The following is a 25,918-nucleotide window of genomic DNA, read 5'->3' on the forward strand; positions in this document are numbered from 1 at the left end:
AATCCTTGATCAAATAAAGGATTTTTTCGTTCACAGTGAAACATCATGACCGATGAAGGACCCAATCCCTCCTCTGGGATTGAATCACCGATAATTACACCATCTAGTGCTGGACGCATAAGCACAACTGCTCCTACAATAAATATTGATGGAAATATGCCCAATGCCTCTTTCGTTGATATGTGTGTTCAGGATATTGAGGCACGATATGGACTTGAGATAGGGAACCGCCTACGGGCATCCATGACTATCCCTCCGCGTTGGAGTACAATATCTACGACATCCGTCTCATCCTTACCTCCTTTAAACTTTGGTCTGGGACCGGGTGCCCATGGCTCTTCATTCCTTCAAGCTCATAATATTGATTCTATAATAACCACTACGGCACCAGGTGACGGACGACAGGTTAACAGGGAGTTATTTCCTGGCGAGGGAAGTCGAAGGAATGATACGGTCCCTCCTGGCGGATCGGGGGTTCCAAGGTTTAGTCTCGATGGACCAAATGTACCCAGGCGTCCGCGGACAAATTCTTCTCTTGGCGGATTTAAGGAGCCCATGAGTAAAAAGCATAAAAAGAATAAAAATAAGCGAGCAGGATCCCCGCGCCGTGGCAGATCTCCTCCATCTACTGGTCGTAGAAGAAGTAAAAGGCCAGAAATAACATCTCATATAGGTGGACCACCACCGCATCCATCTTCGGGAACTGTTGGACACACCTCGTCAGGAGGCCAGCAAGGAGGAAATGGTCCAACTCCACCAGGCAGAGGAGGTAGTGGAGGAGATGGGGGAGGAAGGGGAGGGAACGGACGTGGTAATGCAGGAAGACATTCGCCATCAGATCCATCGTCTGAGTCAAGTTCTTCTTCTTCTTCTTCTCCAAGTAGATCGCCACGAAGGGGTCGCCCCAGGGCGGATCCGAAGAATTTTGATGATAGGGTGAGGGCCCTAGTACTCCAAATGAACGAAGAAAATGCCAGGCATAATCCATTCGCCAATAGGGATTCGCCTTTTGCAGCCTGGATCGAGGCAGAGGAAACCGACAGAGCTTTCAAGATTCCCAACCGTGCGATATACACAGGCAAAGATAATCCGGAGGCTCATATTCGAAAATATCGAATCCTAGCCAGACTCAATAGAGCTACTGAACCCGTGCTTTGCAAAATGTTTGTCACCAAACTAGGAGGTCCAGCTTATTTGTGGTTTCAATCTTTACCTCCAGGCTCAATAAACAGCTTTGATCAATTGAGCAGGGAATTTTGTGCAAAATTTGCTGGATGCATCCCTGCAGTGGTGAAATCCGGAAAGCTTTTCGAATTAAAGCAAAAGGTGAATGAGCCCCTCCGAGATTATGTGGACACTTTCAACCAGTTGTGTATACAAATAGTTGATGTCGATATCTCCGTAGCTGTGGAATGTTTCGTGAGAAACACTACATGTAAAAATTTACAAGAGGACCTCATCCGCAAGAAGCCTACCAGCATGGCAGAGTTGATGGAGCGTTGCAAAGACTTTATAGAGGTTGATGATATTCGCCGAGGTTCTCCATCATCGCTAAAAAAAGACAAAGGCGAATCTCGTCCCCGAGATCGGGACAGAGACAAACGTCAAGATTCTTCTTTTCGGAGCAAACGAAGGGATTCTAGGAACAAATCGACGTTTGTCACTTCCTTCACACCTCTCAATGCTTCTAAGAGCGAGGTTCTTATGTGGATCGAGAATAGTCAACACAAACGGAGCATTTCATACCCCGAGCCAAAAGGAGGGGAGTACACTAATAAAGGAAAGAATCCTAAAAATTATTGCAAGTATCACAGGAAAAATGGCCATGATACAGACGCTTGCTGGGAGTTAGCTCGAGAAATTGAGCGACTTATTGAAAGAGGAAAGTTGGATCGGTTCATCCAAACAGAAGGAAAGGAAGATGATAGATCCAAGGAGGACCCAAAGAAGAAAGGAAAGGGTACCATCAATGACATAGCAGGCGGACCTGGCTATCAGCCAGCATTGAAAAAGGCGAAGACAACCACCCTTGATAGGACATCGCTAAACCGCCCCTTCTCGAATGCGGGTCCTGAGATTTTACCCCATGCGGACGCACTGGTCGTCACTATGATGGTCGAAGGTTGGGAGATGAAGAGGGTAATGATCGATACAGGAAGTTCATGTAATGTCATTACCCGAGGAGCATTCGCCAGACTCCGGATTGATCCCGTCCAGGTGGAGCCAACGGTGGTTGACATTTTAGGAGTGACAGGTCATACCATTCAAACGAAAGGCCAAGTAACTTTGGATTGTGAGCTTGCTGATAATGATCAAGTTTGGAGAGGAGATTTGGAGTTCTCGATCTTGGATGGACAATTAGCTTATAACATTATCCTTGGACGACCTTTTATCTCCGAATTTGCAGCTCTTATCTCTATTCGCCATTTGACACTTTACATTCCCACGGTCAAGGGAGGTGTGATGGTCAAAGGTTGTCAAAAGGTAGCCCAAGAAACATATACGGCATCCTTAACGATTCGCCCTCAATCTAAAGAAGAAGATGAGGAAGAGCGTGTCACAATGGCTCTAGGTGAAACCGAAATGTACTTTGTGGCAGAAGAGAAGCAGGTGCGAATAGCTAAGGGGCTACAGGGCAAGATCCGGGATGCGATCACCAAAGTACTTTGTGAAGCTGAAGATGTCTTTGCATGGAAGGACGAAGTTCTCCCGGGAATCAGCCCAGATGTGATCACCCACAAGCTTAACATCGATAAAGATGCAGTTCCTGTGGCTCAGAAGCGGAGAAATCATGGTCCAGAAAGGCAAAAAGCGATAGAAGAAGAAATCGCCAAGCTCCAAAAGGCGGATGCCATTGAGGAAGTACTTTACACTCAGTGGTTGGCGAACGTAGTGCTAGTCAAGAAAGCTGGCGGATCTTACCGCATGTGCATTGACTTTACGGATCTCAATAAAGCTTGCCCTAAGGATAATTATCCTTTGCCATGCATAGACATGCTTGTAGATGGAACGGCTGGTCACGCAATGTATTCATTTACTGACGTAAAGTCAAGTTATCATCAAATCCCGATGGAGCCCTCAGATAGGATCAAGACCTCGTTCATAACTCATCAAGCGACTTATTGTTTTAAAGTCATGCCCTTCGGGCTCAAAAACGCAGGAGCTACCTATCAGAGGATGATGAACAAGATATTTGCAGACAGTAAGACTGATAATTATTCTGTCTATATAGATGACATGATCATTAAAAGTACAACTGTGGAGAAGCATGCAGAGGATATAAGGGGGGTATTGGACGTACTTCGCCACCACAACATCAAGTTGAATCCAGAGAAATGCACTTTCGGGGCAACATATGGCAAATTTCTAGGGTTCATGATTAGCGAAAGAGGAATTAGCCCAAATCCTGACAAAGTCAAAGCAGTCCTAGAAATGCAACCTCCTAGGAATATCAGAGAAGTACAATGCCTCAATGGGCGTATCATAGCCTTGGGCAGGTTTATCTCTTGCTCAGCTCGTAGATGTCAGCCTTTTTTCGAAGTTATCAAGGGACAAAAGGTGTTTGAGTGGAATGAAGATTGTCAAAATGCATTCGAAGGAATCAAGCGGTTCCTTACAGAGCCACCCATGATGAGTCAACCTTTGAAGGGGGAGGATCTATACATGTACGTGTCAGTTACGGATAAAGCCGTATGCACAGTCATGGTGCGAGAAGAAGATGGCCAACAATTCCCCATTTATTACGTGAGTAAGGTTTTGAAAGATGCTGAAACCAGATATTCAAAGTTGGACAAAATGGCATTGGCTGTCGTAACCACGGCAATTCGCCTTAGGCCATACTTTCAGGCGCACACCGTGATAGTTCGAACCCATATACCGATGAGAAAGGTATTACAGAAGCCGGACACTTCGGGAAGGTTGATGGAATGGGCGATTCGCTTGGGCAAATTCGATGTAAGGTATGAAAGCAGGTCATCTTTGAAAAGTCAAGTCCTGGCGGACTTTGTGAATGAATTCACTGACGAGGGGATATCTCATCCCAAGCCTCCATTAGAAGAGTGGTCGATGTATACCGATGGAGCTTCCTCTGCAGATGGAGCTGGTGTAGGAGTTGTGATCAAAGGTCCCCACTATATAAGATTGCGATACGCAGCAAAGTTAAATTTCCATGCTACTAATAACGCTGCTGAGTACGAGGCTCTAATATTGGGCTTACGCCTACTTCAAGAAATCACCCCGGAACAGATCGTGATATACAGCGATTCTAAACTAATGGTCAACCAGGTGATCAAGAATTACGAGGTGAAGGACGAGGTTCTAGCCAAGTATGTAGCAGAAGTCAAAAAGATTCTAGATAACCTTGAAGCTAAAGAAACTAAGTGGGAATTGGTTCACATACCAAGGGAATCCAATACAGAGGCTGATCAATTGGCCAAAATGGCTTCTTGTGAAGTAAAATGGGCGGATCCAGATTGTCCCTTCGAGGTAAAAATGGCTCCAGCATTCGCTACTAAAGAAGTGTCCGTACTCACAACGGTGGAAGATGATTGGAGGACAGTCATCCGCCAATATCTACTAAATGGAACATTACCTGAAGACAAGGAAGAGGCGAAGAGGATTGTCAGGAGATCAGCTTACTTCTCCTTGATCAATGATGGTCTTTACAGAAAATCCTTTAGTCATCCTTGGCTAAAATGCATTCTACCAGAAGAAGGGCAGCGGATCCTCAAGGAGCTGCATGAAGGATCTTGTGGGTCGCATGAAGCATCCGCCACGATCTTGAGGAAATCCAGGATAGCAGGTTTCTACTGGCCCACAGCTGAGTTAGATGCCCAAAGTTTGGTGGAATCTTATCACAGTTGTCAGATTCATGCGAATGAGTCACACACTATCAAGCACATTCAGAGACCAATTATTGAAGGCCGTCCGTTCGCCCTTTGGGGAATAGACATCGTTGGCCCTTTTCCTCCAACTCGTCGGTAAAAGAGGTATGTAATAGTAGCAGTGGACCATTTCACCAAATGGGTAGAGGCCGAGGCCGTTTCCTCCATTACAGCAGAACAGATAGTGGAGTTTGTCAAAGATAACATCGTAGGAAGATATGGCATTCCACATACCATCATCACTGACAACGGGACACAGTTTAACTGTGGCAAATTCAAAGCTTTTTGTGAGGGATTGGGCATCCTGAACAGATTCGCCTCCGTTTATTATCCCCAGTCCAATGGAATGACCGAAGTGACCAATCGAACGATTGTAAAAGGGATAAAAAAGAGGTTGGGTGAACACGACAAAAAATGGGCGGACCAGCTTACAAGTGTTTTGTGGGCCTATCGCACCACCCCAAGAACTGCTACGGGAGAAACGCCATTCGCCCTTTCTCATGGAGTGGAAGCCGTAATCCCCATTGAAATACAAGTCCCCGGTGATCGAGTGGCCTTTTACTATGAAAAAGACAACGATAAGCGATTAAGGGAGCGTCTGGATCAGGTTGAGGATCGCAGGAATCAATCCTATGTACGCATGGCAGCATATAAATAGCGGATCGCATCCTATCATGATAAAAATGCCAAGCTTATGGATCTAAAGATAGGAGATCTTGTGCTTCGCAAGGCTGATAAAGTCCAATCTCGAGAAGGCAAGGGCAAGTTGGGGATCAATTGGATAGGTGCATACCAGATAGTGGAGAAGGTGGGACCAGCCACATTCAAAATACAAGATACGGAGGGCAACACCTTGCCACGCACCTGGAACCTCCAAAATCTCCGCAAATACTTTGTTAGAAAATAAAGTGTGGTCTTGAGTACTCTTTTTCCTTTAACAAGCTTTTTCCCATAGGGTTTTTCTTGTTAAAGGTTTTGACGAGGCTCATCTATAAAAGACCTGTCCGCTGTAATAAGGTGTTCATCCCATTAATAAATATCATTGGTTTTATTATTCATGTTCTTTTTATAATTTACTGCTGCAATATCAATATTCCAGTCTTAAAAAGAAAGGGGAGGCACCCAACGTTCTCCACATTCACAATATATCGCTATCTTAAAGCACATAAGAGGATCAATCTTATGGGCGGATCCGTCTCTGGGCGGATCCCAATCTTCAATAAGAGTTAAAACGATCCTTGGACGCAAGGTCTTTACACTCTCTTATCCTTTTCAAAAAGGAATTCACAAGTCCTACGGGCGGCTCACTTCACCTCAAAGATAGGTAGTAAGTTGAACCCCTGGGTAGCTTTACTTCCTCTAAAGAAGGAATAGAACAGCTCCAAACCTTCACAAAGGTTCATATAATGAAGTATGGCTGGCCACCTACTTCAAACAAAAATCCTAAACATACTCACATTAAAAAACACTGTCCTGCGCAAGGATAGAAGTAGCATAATGTTTATACATAGCAATGTTTGGAATTATGCTTGAAAAGTTTTTACAAAAACTTGTTAACTAAATGATAATAAGGGCATCTTCTTTTGTGCTTCCTTCGCCCCCAACGCTCACTTGAGGGTCTTTCTTCTCCACATTCAGGGATCCGCCTTCAAGAGATACTTCCTTATTCCCTTTTTGTTCAGAATCAGCTTTGGACGGCATCTCCTGGAGATCATCCAGCGCAACTGTGGTAGAAGGTTTGACGTCCGGCAGGGTTCCCTTCATCCATTTTCGCACATAGTTGCGAAGGTACTCCTTGGCATTGGGCATCTTCTTGAACCTTGCCACATCTTCCGGTTTGGGGACAGCGAACTCAGGATCTGTGAAATCAACTTCAGGATGGGATAAAGAGAAGTACGCCATAAGCATCTCTCCATAAAAGAAGGCTTGTTCGCCCGCTGTGTATTCCGCTTCCCCAAGAGCATCTTCATGGCTTTTAGCATCAGAAGCTATTTTTGCCTTCAGGTTTTGTATCTCCTCGTCTCAGAGGACTAAAGCAGCGGTAGCGGAGGCTAGGTTCGCGCTGGCAGTGGCAATAGTGGAATTGGCATTTGCTACCTCTTTCTCTAGCTTTTCAATAGTTGCCCTATTCGCCACATTCTGAAGAACTCCATTCTCCAGAGTACGCAAACGAGCATACAGCTGAGAAAAAACAAAAGGATTTAGCCTAAGAACGAAACAAATCATCACATTCTTTTAAAAACTCACCGAAAGAAGCTCAGACTTTCCCTTATGGATGTGGATCGATTCAGGAATTTGGTCATAATCCTTTTGTACTTCTTCCACCTGTCCTAAAGCTTCGTCCAGGTCATTTAAGAGAGATTCATTCTCAAAAGTTCCTTGAACCCCAAACTTGGCGGACCAATATCCGCCGATATCAGGCTTCGCCATCTGCTTAAGCAGGAAAAATCATACGCCGCTTTAAAATCAGATGAGCAGGAAACAAAATCAAGAGACTAATTACCTGAGCCACTTTCTCAGTAGGTTTGGCGGATTTAATCGCGTCCGCCATTATCTTGGTACTCCCAACATTATTGGGCCGCCTCTTCTTCAGCGGCGGATCGATAGCCATCTCCATAGGGCGTTTGCCCGTATCAGGTTGAGGGTTAGCCGCCTGATTTTTCTTGCGGGCTTCCTCTTCTTGAAACATCCTGCGCGTCTCTGCAAGAGCACGATTTGCCTTAGACACACCCCTGTCAAAGAAGATATCAGAATAATTAAAGCTCCTGAATTATACAAAGTACCTTGATCAAACTGAGTAATTTTTGAATAAATGAATTGATCCTCCACTCGGCGGATCAGAGGAATGTCACTCATCATGAAGGCTAAGGCATCCGCATACGTCCATGCATCCGCCTTAATTTGCTTCATGAGATCCGCCACCTTTTCATCACTGTGTGTTAAGATTCACATATCGCCCGCCATGTGTAGCGGACGAGAATTCCAGACAGAAGGAAAACCTAATGGGTCATCCTCCTTTATCTTCACGTAGAAAAAACTCTCGTCCCAACTATGAACGTTGGACATTTTGTCGTAAAAGGGCGAATAAACACCAAATTTAGCAAATGTAAGATAAGACTCCGACTTCCTCCTGGAGGGTTTATGAAAAGCTCTAAAGATTCGGCCATTATACACTACACCTAAATTTGACGCAAGATAACAATCTAACGCCATGTCAAGCCAGCCGTTGGGGTGTAGCTGGCTGACGGCGATGTCAAAATACGAGAGGATATCCGCCAACATCTGAGGAAGAGGAAGGCGAAACCCTCTCTCAATATGACTACAAAATATAGTAAAGAAGCCCACCGGCGGATTGAAGGGGCGTTGATGAGAAGCTGGGAGTTGGGTTTCGTAATTTTTGATCCACGGAAAGCGATCCGATAGACTCGCCAAATCCGTGGCACTCATACGAGACGAAGTAGACTCCGCTCGAGGATTCTTTTTTCTAACAGGAACAGAAGAAGAGGCCATTAAACCCAGAAACTGGTTACGGGCACCGGCCGGGGTAAAACCGGAAAAGAAAGATGGGTTTCCGGTGGAACGAGTCTGGTAAGGGTTACGCACCGAGTTATTGAACTCAGTTGAACCAGAATTAATCTCGCCGACAGAAGATTGGGAGTTTTCCGACGAGGATGTGGTCCAACTAAAATCTAGTTCAATCTTGGGAGAAGGCGTCGAATTAAAGAGCTCGGAAGTTGACCCAGAGGATGAAGATGAACTTCTAAACATTCAGAGTAAAAGAAAAAGCACTTACATGGAAATGTAGAAGCTTGAGTAGGATCTTTGAAGTTTTTGAGGAAAAGCTTCGAAAACGGGAGGAGATGGAAAATGAGAAAGGAAGAGAAACTCCGGAAGATGAAAGATGGTTTTTGAAACGTTCCTAGGGCCGTGTGCTATTACACGTGTCGATCATCAAAGGACGTTGAACAGAGTGCACATTAAATGCGGAAGCATAAGACGGCGCGCAGAAGTCCAAAAGCCCTAAAGGACTTTAAAGGCATTTTTGGGGGGGCTTCTGATAACATTAGGATATAATCATAAGGACCAAAAGGGGTAATTACCTTAAGATATGCCACGTAGCAAAGGAAGCCGTCTGGCGGATCATCCTAGATCAGCTCTAAGAGATCCGTCGGCGGATCTCTTACGCGAATCTCTCCATAACGGCTGGCCGCCGTCTCGGCCATAAATGATTATTAAATGAATCATTAAATAGTCTCAAACCGCCAAATTAAGAGTAACTTGTAACCGCCATTAAATGAGCATTAATGGAGGCTTTCTAGTTACCTAGGGGTTACGAATTCCTCAACTATATATAGCCTACCTTTCCATGCTATCAAGGTACACTTACTTTTATATTCTCTAAGCTTCGTCAATATAGTTTATTCTCCCTATATTCTACTGACTTTGGCATCGGAGTGTCCCCGACCGATCCCAACGGCGCCTCACAGGGACGTGATCCGATCAGAAGTTTCTCTTGTGTTATCATCATACTTTGTGTCCTGAAGAGCATAAAATCTATTAGAACTATTTCATAATCTATTAATTTTGAAAATTTTGCATTTAGAAATGCTCATAGACATCATTTTGTATAAGAAATTGAGTACTTAAAGGAATATAAAATGTTTTTTCATATGAAATGTTTTTATTAGATTGTTTGTTAAATGCAACAAAAAAAATCATTTTTAAGTACTATTCTTTTATACAATTGACTTTTCTATTTTATTTCTTACTTGTACTTATTTATTAGGGCCCCAATTAGTAACTCGCCTCTGGGCCTCTAAAACCTCAGGATCGGCCCTGCCTCCGCCATCCAACATCAACAACTTTAGTTATTTGAACAATCTTTAGCCACCAAATCATGAGTTACCAAATTATAATTTTTCTTATGGAATATGTTAGTGTTCAATAGTCATATCGTTATTTTATTAAAATTACGTCTCTAGTATTATTGTGGTAATGTGTTCCAATAATTATATCGTGTTTACATTAAAAAGTAGTTGTATGGTGTTTAATAGCATAATATTGTTGTTGTTTGGTACTATTTATATTTCATGTATTTTAATAATTATATTTAAATAAGAGTATTTTAATTTTTTTTATAGATATTTACTTAGTTATATTACAAAACTTCAAATATAAAAATATATTTCAATATTTTTAATATTTGCACATTTTCTGTCCTATCTATTACTATATTTAAAACAGCTTACATTTAAGCTGATGTGTCAAATCCTTGAATTTTTATTATATTTTTCTTTTTCAATTATTCTTATTTCACTGTAATTTAAAACGTCTCTTTCCTAATAACTGAACCTCTCCCCATTCCCTCCCTCAATCTTACTCCATTCTCATTTGCCTTAACTGCTTGATGAACTGTTGTTCACCTTAATTTTCTTTTCACACTCTATTCTCCTTCATTTTCTTTTATTCCATTGTTTTTTTAGCAAATCTCTTATCTACTGGGTTTTTTTTCTGTTTATACCTAATTGCAGGTCTTATCTCTTTCTTATGGGTTATCTGATCGTGCTTCTCTGTTTTATTCCTTCAACCATGGGTATTCTCAATCTACGTTTTCAACAATTTCAGTGCTTCGCTTCCTGTTTTCAGATCCTTTACCATCTCTATTTTCAAGGCAGTTAATATCATCATGGCCTGAGGAAGTGATACTGATAAATACGAGAAGTTGAGCAAGCAGAAGAGAAACAATAGGAACAGGAAAATTGAAGACAAAACTAGAAATGGAGATGAACAAACCTGAAATAATTCAGGTAACCCTTTATTTTTGTTTGATTATGTATCCTCACTGTTATTTTTGTTCTCCGTTTTCAATTAATTTTGTTATTTATAGATTTTGAATTTGAATTCTATTCAGTTTCGACCTAATCGGATTTATGGATTCGTTAACTTACTAGAAATTGAAGGCTGATCTTATGTATTTTTATGGTTTTGACTGTGCTATGGCTCCTGTTTCAGTTCAATTTTAGAGAATCTGAACCCAACAAGTAGGAAAATATGTGAAATGGTGAAACCAATAATTTCATGGCAGCTACTCATCAGAATGAAAGCATTTTTGATGCACAAACAGCCAAATACTGCAACAAACTTCCTTTTCTTTCCCCTTCTTGCAATATATACCCATTTCCCCCTTTCTCTCTCACTTTCACTAACCATGGCTGCTTGTCTTCTCTCTAACCCTTCTTCTCTCCGATCAAAATCAGCTTTCTCTCTCAAAACTCGGCCCAATCCTCTTTTTTTGGCAGGAATGTCTTCTTTGGAGAAGAAGGTGAATGTGTTTGTTGCAGATTTAGGAACATTATTGTTAGAAATTACAAATGGAGATGAAGAAACTGGAAATAATTAGGTAAGCATGCCCTTTCCCTTTCCCTTTCCCTTTTCTTTTGTTTTATATTTGTATTTATTGTATTTCTCTTTGGCAGGAATGACTTCTTTGGAGAACAAGGTGAATGGGTTTGTTGCAGATTTAGGAACATTATTGTTAGAAATTACAAATGGAGATGAAGAAACTGGAAATAATTAGGTAAGCAGACCTTTTCTCTTTCCCTTTTCTTTTGTTTTATATTTGTATTTATTGTATTTCTCTTTGGCAGGAATGACTTCTTTGGAGAAGAAGGTGAATGGGTTTGTTGCAGATTTAGGAACATTATTGTTAGAAATTACAAATGGAGATGAAGAAACTGGAAATAATTAGGTAAGCCCTGAATTTTCGTTGGATTTATGTTTCCTCACTATTTTCTTTTCTCTTCTCTTTTCATCAGTTCTCTTTATTTCCAAATTCCAATTAATTTTATTATTATAGATTTTGAATTCCATTCAGTTTCTACCTAATGGAGTTTTGGGATTTGTTAACTTGCGGGAAATTGAAGGCTGATCTGAGGCAATTTTTATGGTTTTGACTGTTCGGAATTTGCTTTACTCTTTGATTTTATTTTGGGATACACTGTGTTTGATATTTGATAATCCTTCTTCTTTACAAATGAATTTTTTCTATTTGTTCTTTATGCAGCTGTATCTCTAATGTGCTCTAGATTTGGGCATCTCTGTTGTTGTATGCGTGTCTGTGGTCCTTTGTTATATGAATGATGTACTCTATCTTAAGTTCGTTGTTAGTCGGCTCCTCAGGTAAATTTGTTCTAACTTTTACATGGGATTGTTTAACTTTTTCTATTCGTGATGCTCTGAAATTAATATCCTGGATTTTCTATTTAATAAAATTTCTTCTTTATAATAGATTTTCCTCTTTGTGGCAATATCGGTTGATATTGATTTTCCTCTTTGTTGCGCCACTTCACTGTTTATGTTTGCTGGTGAAAAAAATCCATATAAAACTTAATTCATGGAATTAAAAAAACCCATTTAAATTGATGGTTCCATATTCTACTTTTATTTCCTGTAATGTTTTCACTGTCACCAAATGAACTGATGAGTTTTATGAACTTCTACTTTCAGCAATGGAAGAAAACCTGAAATCACGAATGTGTAGACTTAAATCCTCAACAATTACATTCAGTTTACACTCTTTTTAATAGGATCAAATGATTATCCAACACTTTAACTTGCCTCTATTTCGATTTACAATTGTTTGATCTTAGTAAATACAATAATGCAAAATCTGGCACTCATATAATCACAATCCTAAAACAGGATAAGTGAAATTCAAGTTTAAAATAGAATTACTCGCTTCTTTTGTTCATTAGTCTTATTCGTTTTGCATACATGATTTTCTCTTTGTAATTGTTATTTTTTTTTTGTTTTTCCTGTGCCTTTCTGAAGCTAAATAGAATGAGAATTAATTGGATGATAACATGGTGAGCTATCTTGCAGATTTGTTCATACACATCAATGTCCGTTGATCAGATATTGTGCAGAATCTATTTCAATCTATTTCAGAATTGGATGATGTGAGCTTCGATTTTCTGCCTATTTCTACCACTAAAGTTTTCTTCCCCCAGGTCTCCATATTGAGATATCAGTATTACTAATGCCAAGATTATGCTGCTTATAAAGTTAATTTATTTGAGAAAATCACTATAGCTAACAAAATATTTGAGTCTAAGTCATTTTATTCCCTTAAAGCATAGCTTTACACATATAGAAAGTTGAAGATATGTCATTAAGTTCTATTGTCTTTATGGAATGAAAAGGCTTAGACTCGAGTAACTTTTTGTATAATTTATTTTAATTACTACTTATAACCAATGTGTTTAATTATAATACTATACCTGAGTTCAATGAAATCAATAATTAGATTTTACAAAATTCAAATCAAATTATGCTTCTTATTTGACATCTATAGGAAGAGTAATATTTATTCAACTCTATTGAAGTGTTCTTTTATAATTTTTTATAAGCCCAAGATTATCCCTCCTAATATCTCATAGGGAGGGCAATAAGATAACGTGTTCAGTAATCTAGCAGGCGATTTTATGAAACCAACGATTAGTGAGGTTGTGAGCTCCTGGCTAAAGGTGTCAATGTCACTGTATACAATCGACAACTTCATGTGATTTGTGCAACCAAGGAGACTGAAGCATGGATTCAAAAACTCAAGTGGGAAGGGCTTAGTGAATTTTTGAAGATGGAGAGCACACCAATGTACTGTGGTGTTGGTACAGTTACTAGAGGATTCACTTTTATGAAGCAAAATTGGCTTGGATAATCTAAATAGACTTTACTGAGTTAATTCCACATCATATTTTGTGGTAAACGAAATCGAGATCCTTACCTTGAAGAAGATGGAGAAGCAGCACTAATGGAATTTGAGTTTAGATTTCCATTTCCATTAATAGCAAACATGTGATAAATCCATCCTTCTTTTAGGTTGGTTTTAACAATATTCTACAATTTTTTATACAGATCCTTTTATCAGACTTGGTGTGATACAAAATCGCCGTGTTACTTTATTATTTTCTATCTGTATGTTTATACCGAATAATAAATTATTTACCCAAAAAATAAAAGGGCTAATATATTATTTATCCAAAAAATAAAAGGGTTAATAAATTATTTTCCCTAAAACATTGGTTCAAAACGATTTATATTAAAATTAAAATATTAAATAAAATTATAAACTTTATTCAAATGAGCTGTAATATTGTAGAGATTATTTTGATAAAAATTAGTCAACTAACGGTTTACCAATATATAAAGACATAAGGTACTAAAATAGGCCTAAGGTTTTTGGAGAAGTACCAATTTAGGCTCAACGTTCAAAATAGCACCAATATAGGCTTAACGTTTACAATATAATATCAATTTAGGCTTAACGTTTACAATATAGCATCAATTTAGCCTTCACGTATAAAATAGCACCAATATAGGCATAATGTGCAAAAAAGAAGAAGCTAGAGATAATCTGTTACTATTTATAATTTAAAAACAGCATCAGTATTTTATCAACGTGGTAAGTTAATATGGTAGTGGGGAAAAATGCTACTGTACGTGAGGGCTAAATTGATATTATTAATTCATATTATTTCTTTTTGCAGTTATGTACACGATAGAGTTTCAGAAACGTGGTCTCCCTCATGCTCATATACTATTGTTTTTACACCCTGAAGATAAGCATTCAACTGCAGAGGAAATTAATACAATCATATCGGCTGAGATCCCAGATAAAGATGAAACTCCTCATTTATATCAGTCCGTGAAAGACTTTATGATTCATGGACCCTATGGTGCTGTTAACAAAAAGTCGCCATGCATGAATGATGGAAAATGTTCAAAGCACTTTCCTAAGAAATTTAATGATGCGACAATTATTGATGAAGAAGGATATCCAAAGTACATGAGAAGAAATAATGGGAAAACTGTTGAGAAAAACAAAATCTTACTTGACAATAGATTTGTTGTGCCTTATAATCGTCAATCGTTAATGAAGTATGATGCACATATCAATGTCGAATGGTGTAATCAGCAGAGGGCCATCAAATATTTTTTCAAGTACATCAACAAAGGCAATGATCGAATAACTGCTACTTTTTATCAACCTGATGGACATGGTATTAGTGCTGATAAAGTGGATGAGGTCAAAATGTACTATGATTGTAGATATATTTCACCATGTGAAGCAGGTTGGAGAATATTTGCATTCCCGATTAATTATCGTGACCCTTCGGTGGAAAGGCTCAGTTTCCATCTTCCAGATAAGCAAAACATTGTATTTCGTGATGATGACCCTATTGATAATGTAGTTAGAAGAGAAGGTGAAGTAGGTACTATGTTTCTTCAATGGATGAAGGCAAATGAACAGTACCCAGAGGCAAAAGAATTGACTTATGTTGAATTTCCAATGAAATTTGTATGGAAAGAAGTTGAAGAAATTGATGACACTTCGAGAATAAAAGGAAAGATTAAGAAATGGTGTCCAAGACAGCGTGGGATGAGTGTAGGGAGAATATTTTATGTTCATCCAGGGGCAGGTGAATTATACTATCTCAGGATTTTGTTGAATATTGTTCGGGGTCCAACTAAATATGATGATATCAAAACTGTGAATGGTATATTGTATCCAACTTTCAAGGATGCATGTTTTGCATTAGGGTTACTAGATGATGACAAGGAGTATGTAAACGCAATACCAAAAGCATCTTTTTGGGGATCAGGGCAATTTCTCCGAACATTGTTTGCTACATTGTTGTTCTCCAACTCTATGACAAGACCAGAAATAGTTTGGAATCAAACATGGCATCTTTTATTTGATGATATTCTATATAAGCAACGAAATATTTTGAACAACCAAGGTATTATTATTATTATTATTATTATTATTTAGTTACAATATAAGTTCTTTTTCCTTTTCATGTGAATAAAATTATTATTATTATTTAGTTACAACATTTTATAAATGTTAATTCCTAATTACATTTTTTGATTGATTTTTTTGGCTATTGATAGATCTACAAATGACAGAAGAGCAATTGAAAAATTATGTACTAGCTGAAATAGAAAAATTTTTGAACAGAAACGGGAGAAGTTTGAAGGAGTTTTCTACTTTACAATTTCCAGATACATCACTTATAGATGAAGGAAGAAATATGCTAATTCAAGATGAACTCAACTATGACAGAGTGTTATTGGCTGCGGAAAGTGATAAGCTGATCAGATCACTAAATGATGACCAAAGAAGGGTGTTCCAAACAATCATCGATGCGGTAAAACATGAGGATGGCAGAATGTTTTTTGTTTATGGATTTGGAGGAACTGGAAAGACATTTATATGGAAAACTTTGTCATCTGTTTTGAGATCACAAGGTGAAATTGTACTCACAGTAGCATCAAGTGGAATAGCATCTCTTCTAATGCCTGGTGGAAGAACTGCTCATTCTAGGTTTGGTATTCCATTAGTGGTAAATGAAGATTCCACATGCAATATCAAACAAGGAAGTCCATTAGCTGAATTAATTATAAGAACTTAACTCATTATATGGGATGAAGCACCGATGGTTCACAAACATTGTTTTGAAACATTAGACAGAACATTGCGAGATATCATGAGATTCAAGAACAAAAATAGTATGAATTTTCCATTTGGTGGGAAGGTTGTTGTTTTTGGAGGAGATTTCAAACAAATCTTACCGGTCATTCCCAAAGGAAGCAGACAAGATATTGTTACATCATCTCTAAACTCTTCTTACCTATGGAGATACTGTAAGGTGCTTAAGTTAACCAAGAACACGAGGCTTCAGATTGGAAATACCAATATCGACTCGAATGAGCTGAGGTCATTCTCTGATTGGATATTAAGCATTGGAGATGGAATAGTCGGTGGGAACAATGATGGTGAAGCTATATTTGATATACCCGATGATCTACTTATCAAAGATAGCGAAAATCCTATTGGAGCAATTGTTGATAGCACATATCCATATTTGTTAGAAAACATACGAGATCAAACGTATTTGCAAGAACGTGATATCCTTGCTCCAACATTGGATAGTGTGAGTAAAGTGAATGAGTATGTGTTGTCATCTTGGACAGGAGAAGAAGTGTGCTATTTAAGTTCAGATGATATTTGCAAAGCTGATAATCATCGTGATAGCCATGATAACATCTACACTCTTGAATTTTTGAATAGTGTCAAATCATCGGGTTTGCCAAATCATAAGCTTATATTGAAGATTGGAGTACATGTGATGTTACTACGAAATATAGATCAGAATAATGGACTGTGTAATGGAACTCGATTAGTGGTGACTCAATTGGGGAAACATGTTATTGAAGCCGAACAAATTACAGGTTGTAATATTGGACAAAAAGTGTTCATTCCTCGACTTTCTTTGACACCGTCAGATATCAGATTACCTTTCAAATTCCAACGTAGACAGTATCCCTTAGTGGTTTGTTTTGCGATGACAATAAATAAAAGTCAAGGACAATCACTTTCACATGTCGGCTTATATCTTCCACGTCCGGTTTTTAGCCATGGGTAACTGTATGTTGCAGTTTCAAGAGTTGAAAGTAGAACATGATTAAAAATTCTTATTAATGACAAGGAAGACAAACCATGTAATTGTACTCATAATGTAGTTTTCAAAGAAGTGTTTAATAAAATAGAATAATTTTATATTAAATATAATGAAATTACTCCAGTTCATTTTCTTTTACAAGTACATGAATATAATTGTTTAAATTAAAAATATTTACATCTCTAAAATTGGAAAAAACAAGAAAATAAATTTTGATTTTAGAATACTTCCAATTTTCATTTAAATTTTTATCATTTAAAATTTTAAATATGTAGTATAAATTAATATTGTATTTTTTTTACAACCAAATTTAATTTGGTAAAAATTATCCATTAAAATATATAACACTATAGTTTATCCCAATCCCGGTGTTCATACTAGTGTTTTATGAAAAGCATATCCGTATCCATGCCGGATTACCCTTTTATTAAGGGTAATTAATTTATTAGTCCCTATATTTTGACAAAACACACTGTTTAGTCCATGTATTTTCAAAAACACATGATAAAGTCCCTAACGTTTTTTTTAAGTGAACTGTTTAGTCCATGCAGTTAGACTCTCATAAAGATTTTGTTAGTCAATTTGGATTTGCATTCTTCTTTTGCTTTATTTTTATTTCCTTTAAACTCTAATGCATCTGAAATCAATTTTGAGTGTTCTTCTTCTTGATTTTCTCCTTAATCGTTCAAATTCGTAAGCATTGGGTTTGTTCTTTTTCTTGTTCTCCATACAAATAACTTCTTCTTCTAAATTGGATTTCCTCTTCTAAAGTTTGAAGGTAAATAGTAAAGTGTAATTTAGTTATTTCCGAAGTCATAAACGGTAAAAAAATCTAACAAACAGACGGAATGACTAAATAGTTCACTGAGAAAAAGGTTAGGGACCTTATCATGTGTTTTTGAAAATACAGGGACTAAACAGTGTGTTTTGTCAAAATATAGGGACTAATAAATTAATTACCCTTTTATTAATAAAGAAACATGTAAAGTAAAATAGTTTTCAGTGATTGGTGGGGAAAACAATTAGTCAATTAATTATCCTGTTGAATGAAACAACGAAAACGACATCGTTGTTATAGAATAGAACCTTGTACGCGCTTTTTGCTGCCTCCTTTTCAATCTAATCATCCTGGTGAGCCCGCCATCCCTTTTTCTTTGTACAACAGCAAACATCACGCGGAGAGAAATCTTTCAGAAGACACAGTCATATTCACACAGACACCGTCTCACCGCTTCTTCTTCTCCGATCTCTGGCCAATCATTTCCTTCCTCGGATCTTCTCATTTCCTCTTTCGCTGAATTCTTCACAAGAGGTAGTAAGTACTCTTCATTTTTCTCATCTCTAATTCAATTTCATTTTCCAATTTCAAATACTGAATTACAGAAGCTACACAATATGACATCAAGCACGATCCGTAAAGCGATCGGTGCTGTAAAAGATCAGACCAGCATTGGGATAGCTAAAGTGGCTGGCAACATAGCGCCTGAACTTGAAGTATTAGTCGTTAAAGCTACTAGTCATGATGATGATCCAGCTGATGAGAAATATTTGAGAGAAATTATAAATCTTACTTCTTATTCTAGGGGTTATGTTACTGCCTCTGTTGCTACTGTGTCTAGACGCCTAAGTAAAACTCGCGATTGGATTGTGGCCGTCAAGGCCTTGATGCTTGTGCATAGGCTTTTGCTTGATGGCCATCCTTCATTTCAGGAAGAGATTGTTTATGCCACTAGGAGAGGGATGAGGGTTTTGAATATGGCTGGTTTTAGAGATGAGGCACACTCGCATTCGTGGGATCATTCCGCTTTTGTGAGGTCTTATGCTATTTTTCTTGATGAGAAAGTTGAGGTCGCATTGAATGAGAGTACTTTGAAGGGTAACGAACGGAATTTAAATTTGGATGAGAGTGATGATGGGTACAAATCAAGAGAGCAAAGGGATGATTTTGATTATGGGAGGCCTGGGAGATCCAGGTCTTATGGTGATTTTAACCAAGATTCTTATGGGAAAGAACAGAAAAAAGAGGCTACACCTATTAGACAAATGAAACCAGAGAGGGTTTTAGGAAAATTGGACCTGGTGTTGAGGCTGCTTGATAGAATTTTGGCTTGCAGGCCTACAGGAATGGCGAAGACTAGTAGATTGGTGATGGTGGCTCTCTACATTATGGTTAAGGAGAGCTTTGTGCTGTATGTTGATATGTGTGATGCATTGGGCGTTTTGTTGGATCAATTTACTGAGATGGAGTATGCGGATTGTGTCAAAGGTTTTGATATGTATGTTAGTTCTGCAAAGATGATTGACCAGCTTATTGGGTTATATAGTTGGTGTAAGGATGTTGGGATTGCTCGATCATCCGAGTTCCCTGCTGTGCAGAGAATTACCGATGAGCTATTAGGTACACTAGAAGGATTTTTGAAAGAAATGACAAACAAACCATCATCCAACATTCCTGAGAAAAGTATGGAGGAAAAGGTAGTAGCAATCAGGCAAGAGCCTGAACTTGATAGAAACGATGTCAAGGCTCTTCCTCCACCAGAAAATTATACCCCTCCACCCCCTCCTGAGCCACAGCCACAGCCACAACCTCAACAAGTGACACAGGATTTGGTGAATTTGAAGGATGATGGAGTTTCAGCTGATGAACAGGGCAATAAATTCGCTTTGGCTTTATTCTCTGGACCATCAAATGGAGCATGGGAAACATTCCCATCAAGTGGAGAGGCTGAAGTGACTTCAGCATGGCAGACACCAGCTGCTGAGAGTGGTAGAGAAAACTGGGAATTGGCATTAGTGGAAACAACTAGTAATCTATCAAAGCAGAAAGCTGCTTTGGGGGGTGGCATGGATCCACTACTATTGAATGGAATGTATGATCACGGTGCAGTAAGGCAACATGTGAACACTAGTCAATTAAGTGGTGGAAGTGCAAGTAGTGTAGCATTGCCCGGCTCCGGGAAGACAGCAACACCAGTGCTGGCATTGCCTGCACCTGATGGAACTGTCCAACCGGTCGGGAACCAGGACCCTTTTGCTGCATCTCTTGCAATTGCGCCCCCTTCATATGTGCAAATAGCAGATATGGAAAGGAAGCAGCACTTATTGGTTCAAGAACAACAGCTTTGGCAACAATATGGAAGGGATGGGATGCAAGGGCAAGTGGGTTTGGCCAAGATCAGCAATTCTTCAGGGTACTATGGTACTGCTCCCCAACAAGTGATGATGCCTTATGGGATGCCACAGGTCGGCGGTATGGGGCAGCCAGGAGGTTACTATTACACACCTTATTGAAGTTGCTTCTTCTTTTTAAATGCATTTTCTTTGTATTTATGTCTATCATATTTATGGAAGTTATATTACTTGTCATTGAAATCTCTTAAATCACAGGGTGTAAGGACGTTTAATGCAACGTCTGATGAGTTTGTGTATTATGTTGCCATAACTTGTAACAAAGAAAAAAAAAACTGAAATTTTGTATGTCTTTTCTGTGTTTTTCTAGCTTAAATTGTTAATATAATTGTTATATTTATAATGTTTGCCATAAAATTCCATTAACATTCTTATTGTGATACTATAATATTTTATGTTTGAAGAAGTCAAAACTTAAACACAATACTTTTTCATGCTGATTCTTTGATTATTTCAGACTTTGAAATTTTCAGTTTTGACTTTTGAATATTGTACTAATGAACTAGCTGACTTTGAATTCTTTTCTTTGATTCTTTCAGATTTTTCAGTTTTTTTCTGCTGGAAGAAACAAAATAACGATTCAGTCATTCTGGGATTAATGACATGGTACTGTTTCCAGAAATAACTACAATATTAAGGAAGAAGGGTTATTTCACTATTCCAGTTTCAAAAAGCTCCCGTTTTTCAATAACTATAGATTTGAACCTGAAATTGAATAAAAATTCAGTTTAATCCTTAATTGGATGAAAATAATTAACTAATAGTTTTAGTTAATAAAATACTTAATAGGTAAACGCAAGGCTCTGACATTCTAATTGAATTGATTATACGATGAAGTGAATAAATTTCTTAAAAAAATCATGCAAAAGGAATTATAGGAGATTTGTCAAAACAAAGCAAACCTTCATGTGAGGTAGTAAAGCTAGTAAATAAAATGCTCGATGAAGTTGACTGATAGAGAAGTTTAAAAAGAGCCCAAAGTTTTAATAAATCAATCTCTGAAAGAAAAAATATATTCAAATTAAGGTAAGAAAAAATGGTATTTTATATTTTATAGTTTGGAAGAAGATAAAATGAAATTAAACATTTACATCCCACGTAGGAAAGAAATGAGAACTTAACTAGTTTATAAGTAAATTGGCTTTATAAGCCTTTAACCAATTACTAGAGAAAAAGCTCTCTCACGCACAGAGAGGGTGCAATCAATTAACCATCGGGTTAGGGGCGCACCCGCACGACGTGGGCGACGCGAATGCCGTACAATAATAAGGTTCCATAACTTGACCCCTTTTAATTTTTATTTTCATTATGTTAAAATCATTGAAATAACCGGGTCACTCCGGTTATTTCACCATTGAAATAATCGGACAGGTTCGGACCGGTTTCCTCGTCGGTTGCACCGACCGGTCCGGTCCGAATCTAATAATATTGTCTTTTAGAGATGCTTTTAATGTCTTAAATGACTAAAAGTCAATTATATAATTTTTAGAAAATTGACTTATAGTAGTTTTTTTTGGAGATGCTCTTTTGAAGATGCTCTTGTGCATGTGAATTTTAAAAAACATGAGACTAAATAATTTATTACTACGAAGCTTTTTACTTAATACACTTATCAATTCTCTTAGTTATAAAATTCCTAACGTTTTTTATTCATTCTAAATTTTAATCCACATGTCCATTTAAAATATGAATTTGCATTTCCTTTTAGTAAATTATATATAATATATGTTACCTTTTACACCTTGCTAGCTAAATTTTAATTTTATACTTGAAAATATTATTCTTTTAAATATTTATTTATTTTGTTTGGTCTCATACCTTTCTCTTTATTCTCCACTCTTATGTAATTTTAATAAAAATATAGTTTTACTTAAAATATTTTAAAGTAAAATATAATATTTTTATTCTAATGAAGTATTTTATTAATAACTATCAATATTAAACATCAATATTAAAACTTCAATATGAATTAATAAATTTCAATATTAGAATAAAAATATTGGATTTTGCTTAAATTATCTTACTATGATATTCACTCAAAACTTGTACTTCAATTCTTTACAGGGAAAATTATAAATTGGATCAAATGAGAGATCCATTTATATATTTTTGTGTAACTTTTCTAAAATACCTAAACTTTTCAGCTTCCCCTTCCCCTCCCCCTTCCTCTTCGTTACAGTTTCTCTTTCTCTTCCCATTCCTAGATCTTTGATCTTCCTCTTTTCCTTTATATTGCGAAATCTGCTCCATTTTCTTCATCACCATGTCTTTCTTTTCTTACTCTCTTAATTCTTCATCTTCCTATTACTAGAAAATTAAGCCATGGTTCTTCATCTTCCCGTTTCTTCTCGTCTCTTGGTTTCTTTCTTCTTGTTCGGATCAAAAAAATCGTTATTCGATGTTAGTTTCATTGTTTTTCTGCATTGATCATATGGTTATTGACGATTTTAATGGTAAAAGACGAAAAAATGTAAGAATATACTGTTTTCTCTTCGTTTTTTTTTCCAAAAAATCACTTCGCGAAATGGGTTTTTGCGAAGGTCTGCAAGGAAAAAGAACCTGAAACGGACGATTTTACCTCGTGAAAACATATTACGTGAAGTTTGCGAAGAGAAATGTTCATGATTTTTACCTTCGCAGACTTCGCGTAATCTATTTTCGTGAGGTAAAATCGTCACATTTCTCCTCGCAGACTTCGCGAAATCATCTTTTCGCGAAGTAAAAGCGTCATCTTTCTTGCACATTTCTCTTCATAGACTTAACGAAATTCTCTTTTCGCGAAGCCAAATCGTCCTTTTTCTTCCTAACACGATTAAATTTTTCTGAAGGTGGTTGAATACATAACATCCCTTTTAATAAGGCGGTGTACTGGGACGCAGATGAGAAAATTTTCTTGGATTCTTTTATGATACGGGGAGAAATTTCCATCAAGATTGGTCACATTGACTTTGAAATGATTTTAATGTTGTTATTGTTGTAAATTTTGATAATGTTATGATTTTAATGTTGTTATTGTTGCAATATTGTTGTAAATTTTGATAATGTTAGGATTTTAATGTTAGAATTATTGTTGCACCCTTGTTGTTATGTCTTTTTTTGTTATATACCACTTCGCAGATTTCGTAATATACGAAGTTTGCGAATATAATACTGCTTAAAAACACGTCTTTTATCTTCGTAGGTTTCACATATTGCGAAATGTGCGAAGTCAGACGGAAGGGAGAAAGAAGAAAGACTAAATTTTTTCTAAGTGTTATATATATATATATATATTAAGGGTATTTTAGAAAAGTCACACAAAAATAGTCTAGATATGTAGTAGGTTGAGTAAATGGGTCTTCCATTTGATCCAATTTTGTAAATTTTCCTTATTTTCATTAAAAATATGCCTAAATTAAAATGGTTTCAATTATTTCTTTTAGAAATATGCTTACACTAATGAGTTTTGCTTAATTTTTTCCTAATCTTTTCATTTGACCTGAAAATATATAGGTTACATATGTAAACATAAATAGTTGAGTTAGAACTATTAAAATCTGGGAGTTTAAAGTTGTAAATGAAGAACAATTTTAATTTTGACAATGTACATCCATAATATAATTTATTTGTAACGTCCCCTTAGATGTCCATAGAAATATTGTGCCTCATTAAAATCTTACTTGGAAAAACCCAATACGATAAAAGTTTAGTGAAGGAAAAAGCATACACAATATTTATAATACCCATGGTAAGCTTCATCATTTCAGGAAAATCCCGTGGGAAAAAAATTTGGATAAGGAAAAAGAATATATTGTGAGTTTTATTCCCTTCATAAAGACACCATTATATACCTTTGAGTATTTTTTTTTTTTTTTTTTTTTTACATTCTAATACCATATCTCAACTTTTCAAATGTTGTTGTGGGTAATATTTTGGTGAATAAATTTGTTAAATTATCACTTGACTGAATTTGTTAGATATCTATTTCACATTTCTTTTCAAGATTTTGAGTGAACAAATTTTTTGGTGAAATATGTTTCGTTCTATCAACTTTGGTGTAGCCTCCTTTTAGTTGAGCTATGCATGTTGTATCATCTTTATATAATACTGTTAAAATGCAAACCGCACATTTTTTGGATACGATGAATCAATGATTTTACTCAAACACATTATTGACTTGCTTTATGCATTGTAATTATTTCTGCATAATTTGAAAAAGAAACAACGAAAATTTGCTTTGTAGACCGTCATGACATATCAGTTTTTCTACAAGGAAATAGATAACCTACTTGTGATCGAGCTGCATGTGGATCAAATAAATATCGCGCATCTACACAACCAAGCTTAATTCCATTTCAATGTCTTCTTGTTGAAGATTAACTAAATCTTACTAGTAAGCTTTAAAAAATGATGTATCAAGTCTTATATTATTAGCAAGATATATCGATGCACCTATAATATTTAAATATGATTCTCTCGATGAAAAAATTGACTTTTTGTTTCTTTTACGCAAGCGTGCCAGAGATTTTGTGGGAAAACTCCAAAAGTTGTCAAATCTAGCTTCTTGAATCAAACAATTGTGTTAAAGCTGAACGGTCGTAAAAGCTTTAATTTGCAAATAATTCTATGAAACTGAGATTAACTGAAAAAGAATGTGCCAAAGATAAATGAAATTGAATTACTTAAATTGTACTGGAAATAAACTTGGAGAATTAAAATTGAATTACAGAGAATTGCTATAAAAATAAAACTTACTGGTGATGAAAATAACAAAGAAGAATTTTTGGAAATCAAAGAAAATCAACAGAAGTTTAGCAAAATAAACATTGTAAATTTCAGTTTTGAGTTTGATTTTGTGTGTAGTTTCCTTGAAGCTAGTGTACGACACTTACTCCGAAATAAATCGGACCATGCCCCTATCCTTATTGATCTCTCTGGCCAAGTGGAAAGCAAACCGCAACCTCAATTCAAATTTCAAGCAACTTAGATGTGTTTGCCTGAGTTCCGTTCATCTGATCGAGAATGAATGGGTACGTAGTGGTTGCTTGATGTCCGATCTCCATGATTTAACCGAGACACTCACTGTTTGGAATAGAAATTCTTTTGGAAACATATTCTATCGGAAGCGCAGGACCCATTCTCGACTTGCTGGAGTTCAGGCTCGTCTCTCGTCATAGTGCATTGGGGGTCTGTTGCGGCTTGAGCAGAATCTTTTGCACGAATTAAATGAAATACTAAGGTTGGAAGAGTTATTGTGGTTTCAAAAGTCGAGGGTCCAATGGCTAGCATATGAGGATCGGAACACGTCTTTCTTTCACACCTCTACTATCATCAGAAGACACC

At 37.1% G+C, this 25,918-nt stretch overlaps 1 protein-coding gene and 1 pseudogene across 1 annotated transcript; both read left to right on the forward strand.

Annotated features, from left to right (window-relative positions):
- The first annotated feature begins 14,353 nt into the window (after positions 1–14,353).
- On the forward strand, positions 14,354–17,371 carry LOC136203954 (uncharacterized; annotated as a pseudogene).
- Positions 17,372–18,536: 1,165 nt separating this feature from the next.
- LOC136202640 (probable clathrin assembly protein At4g32285) lies at positions 18,537–20,888 on the forward strand. Its single transcript, XM_065993390.1, has one exon. It carries the CDS (start codon positions 18,803–18,805, stop codon positions 20,696–20,698), a length of 1,896 nt encoding a protein of 631 aa, XP_065849462.1. The 5' UTR covers positions 18,537–18,802; the 3' UTR covers positions 20,699–20,888.
- Positions 20,889–25,918: the final 5,030 nt, after the last annotated feature.

Source organism: Euphorbia lathyris, chromosome 8 (genome assembly GCF_963576675.1).
Source record: "Euphorbia lathyris chromosome 8, ddEupLath1.1, whole genome shotgun sequence".
NCBI classification, from domain to species: Eukaryota; Viridiplantae; Streptophyta; class Magnoliopsida; order Malpighiales; family Euphorbiaceae; genus Euphorbia; species Euphorbia lathyris.

Excerpts from the sequence above, each read along its gene's own strand:
- LOC136202640 (XM_065993390.1), top strand. The coding sequence starts at position 18,803 with ATGACATCAAGCACGATCCGTAAAGCGATCGGTGCTGTAAAAGATCAG.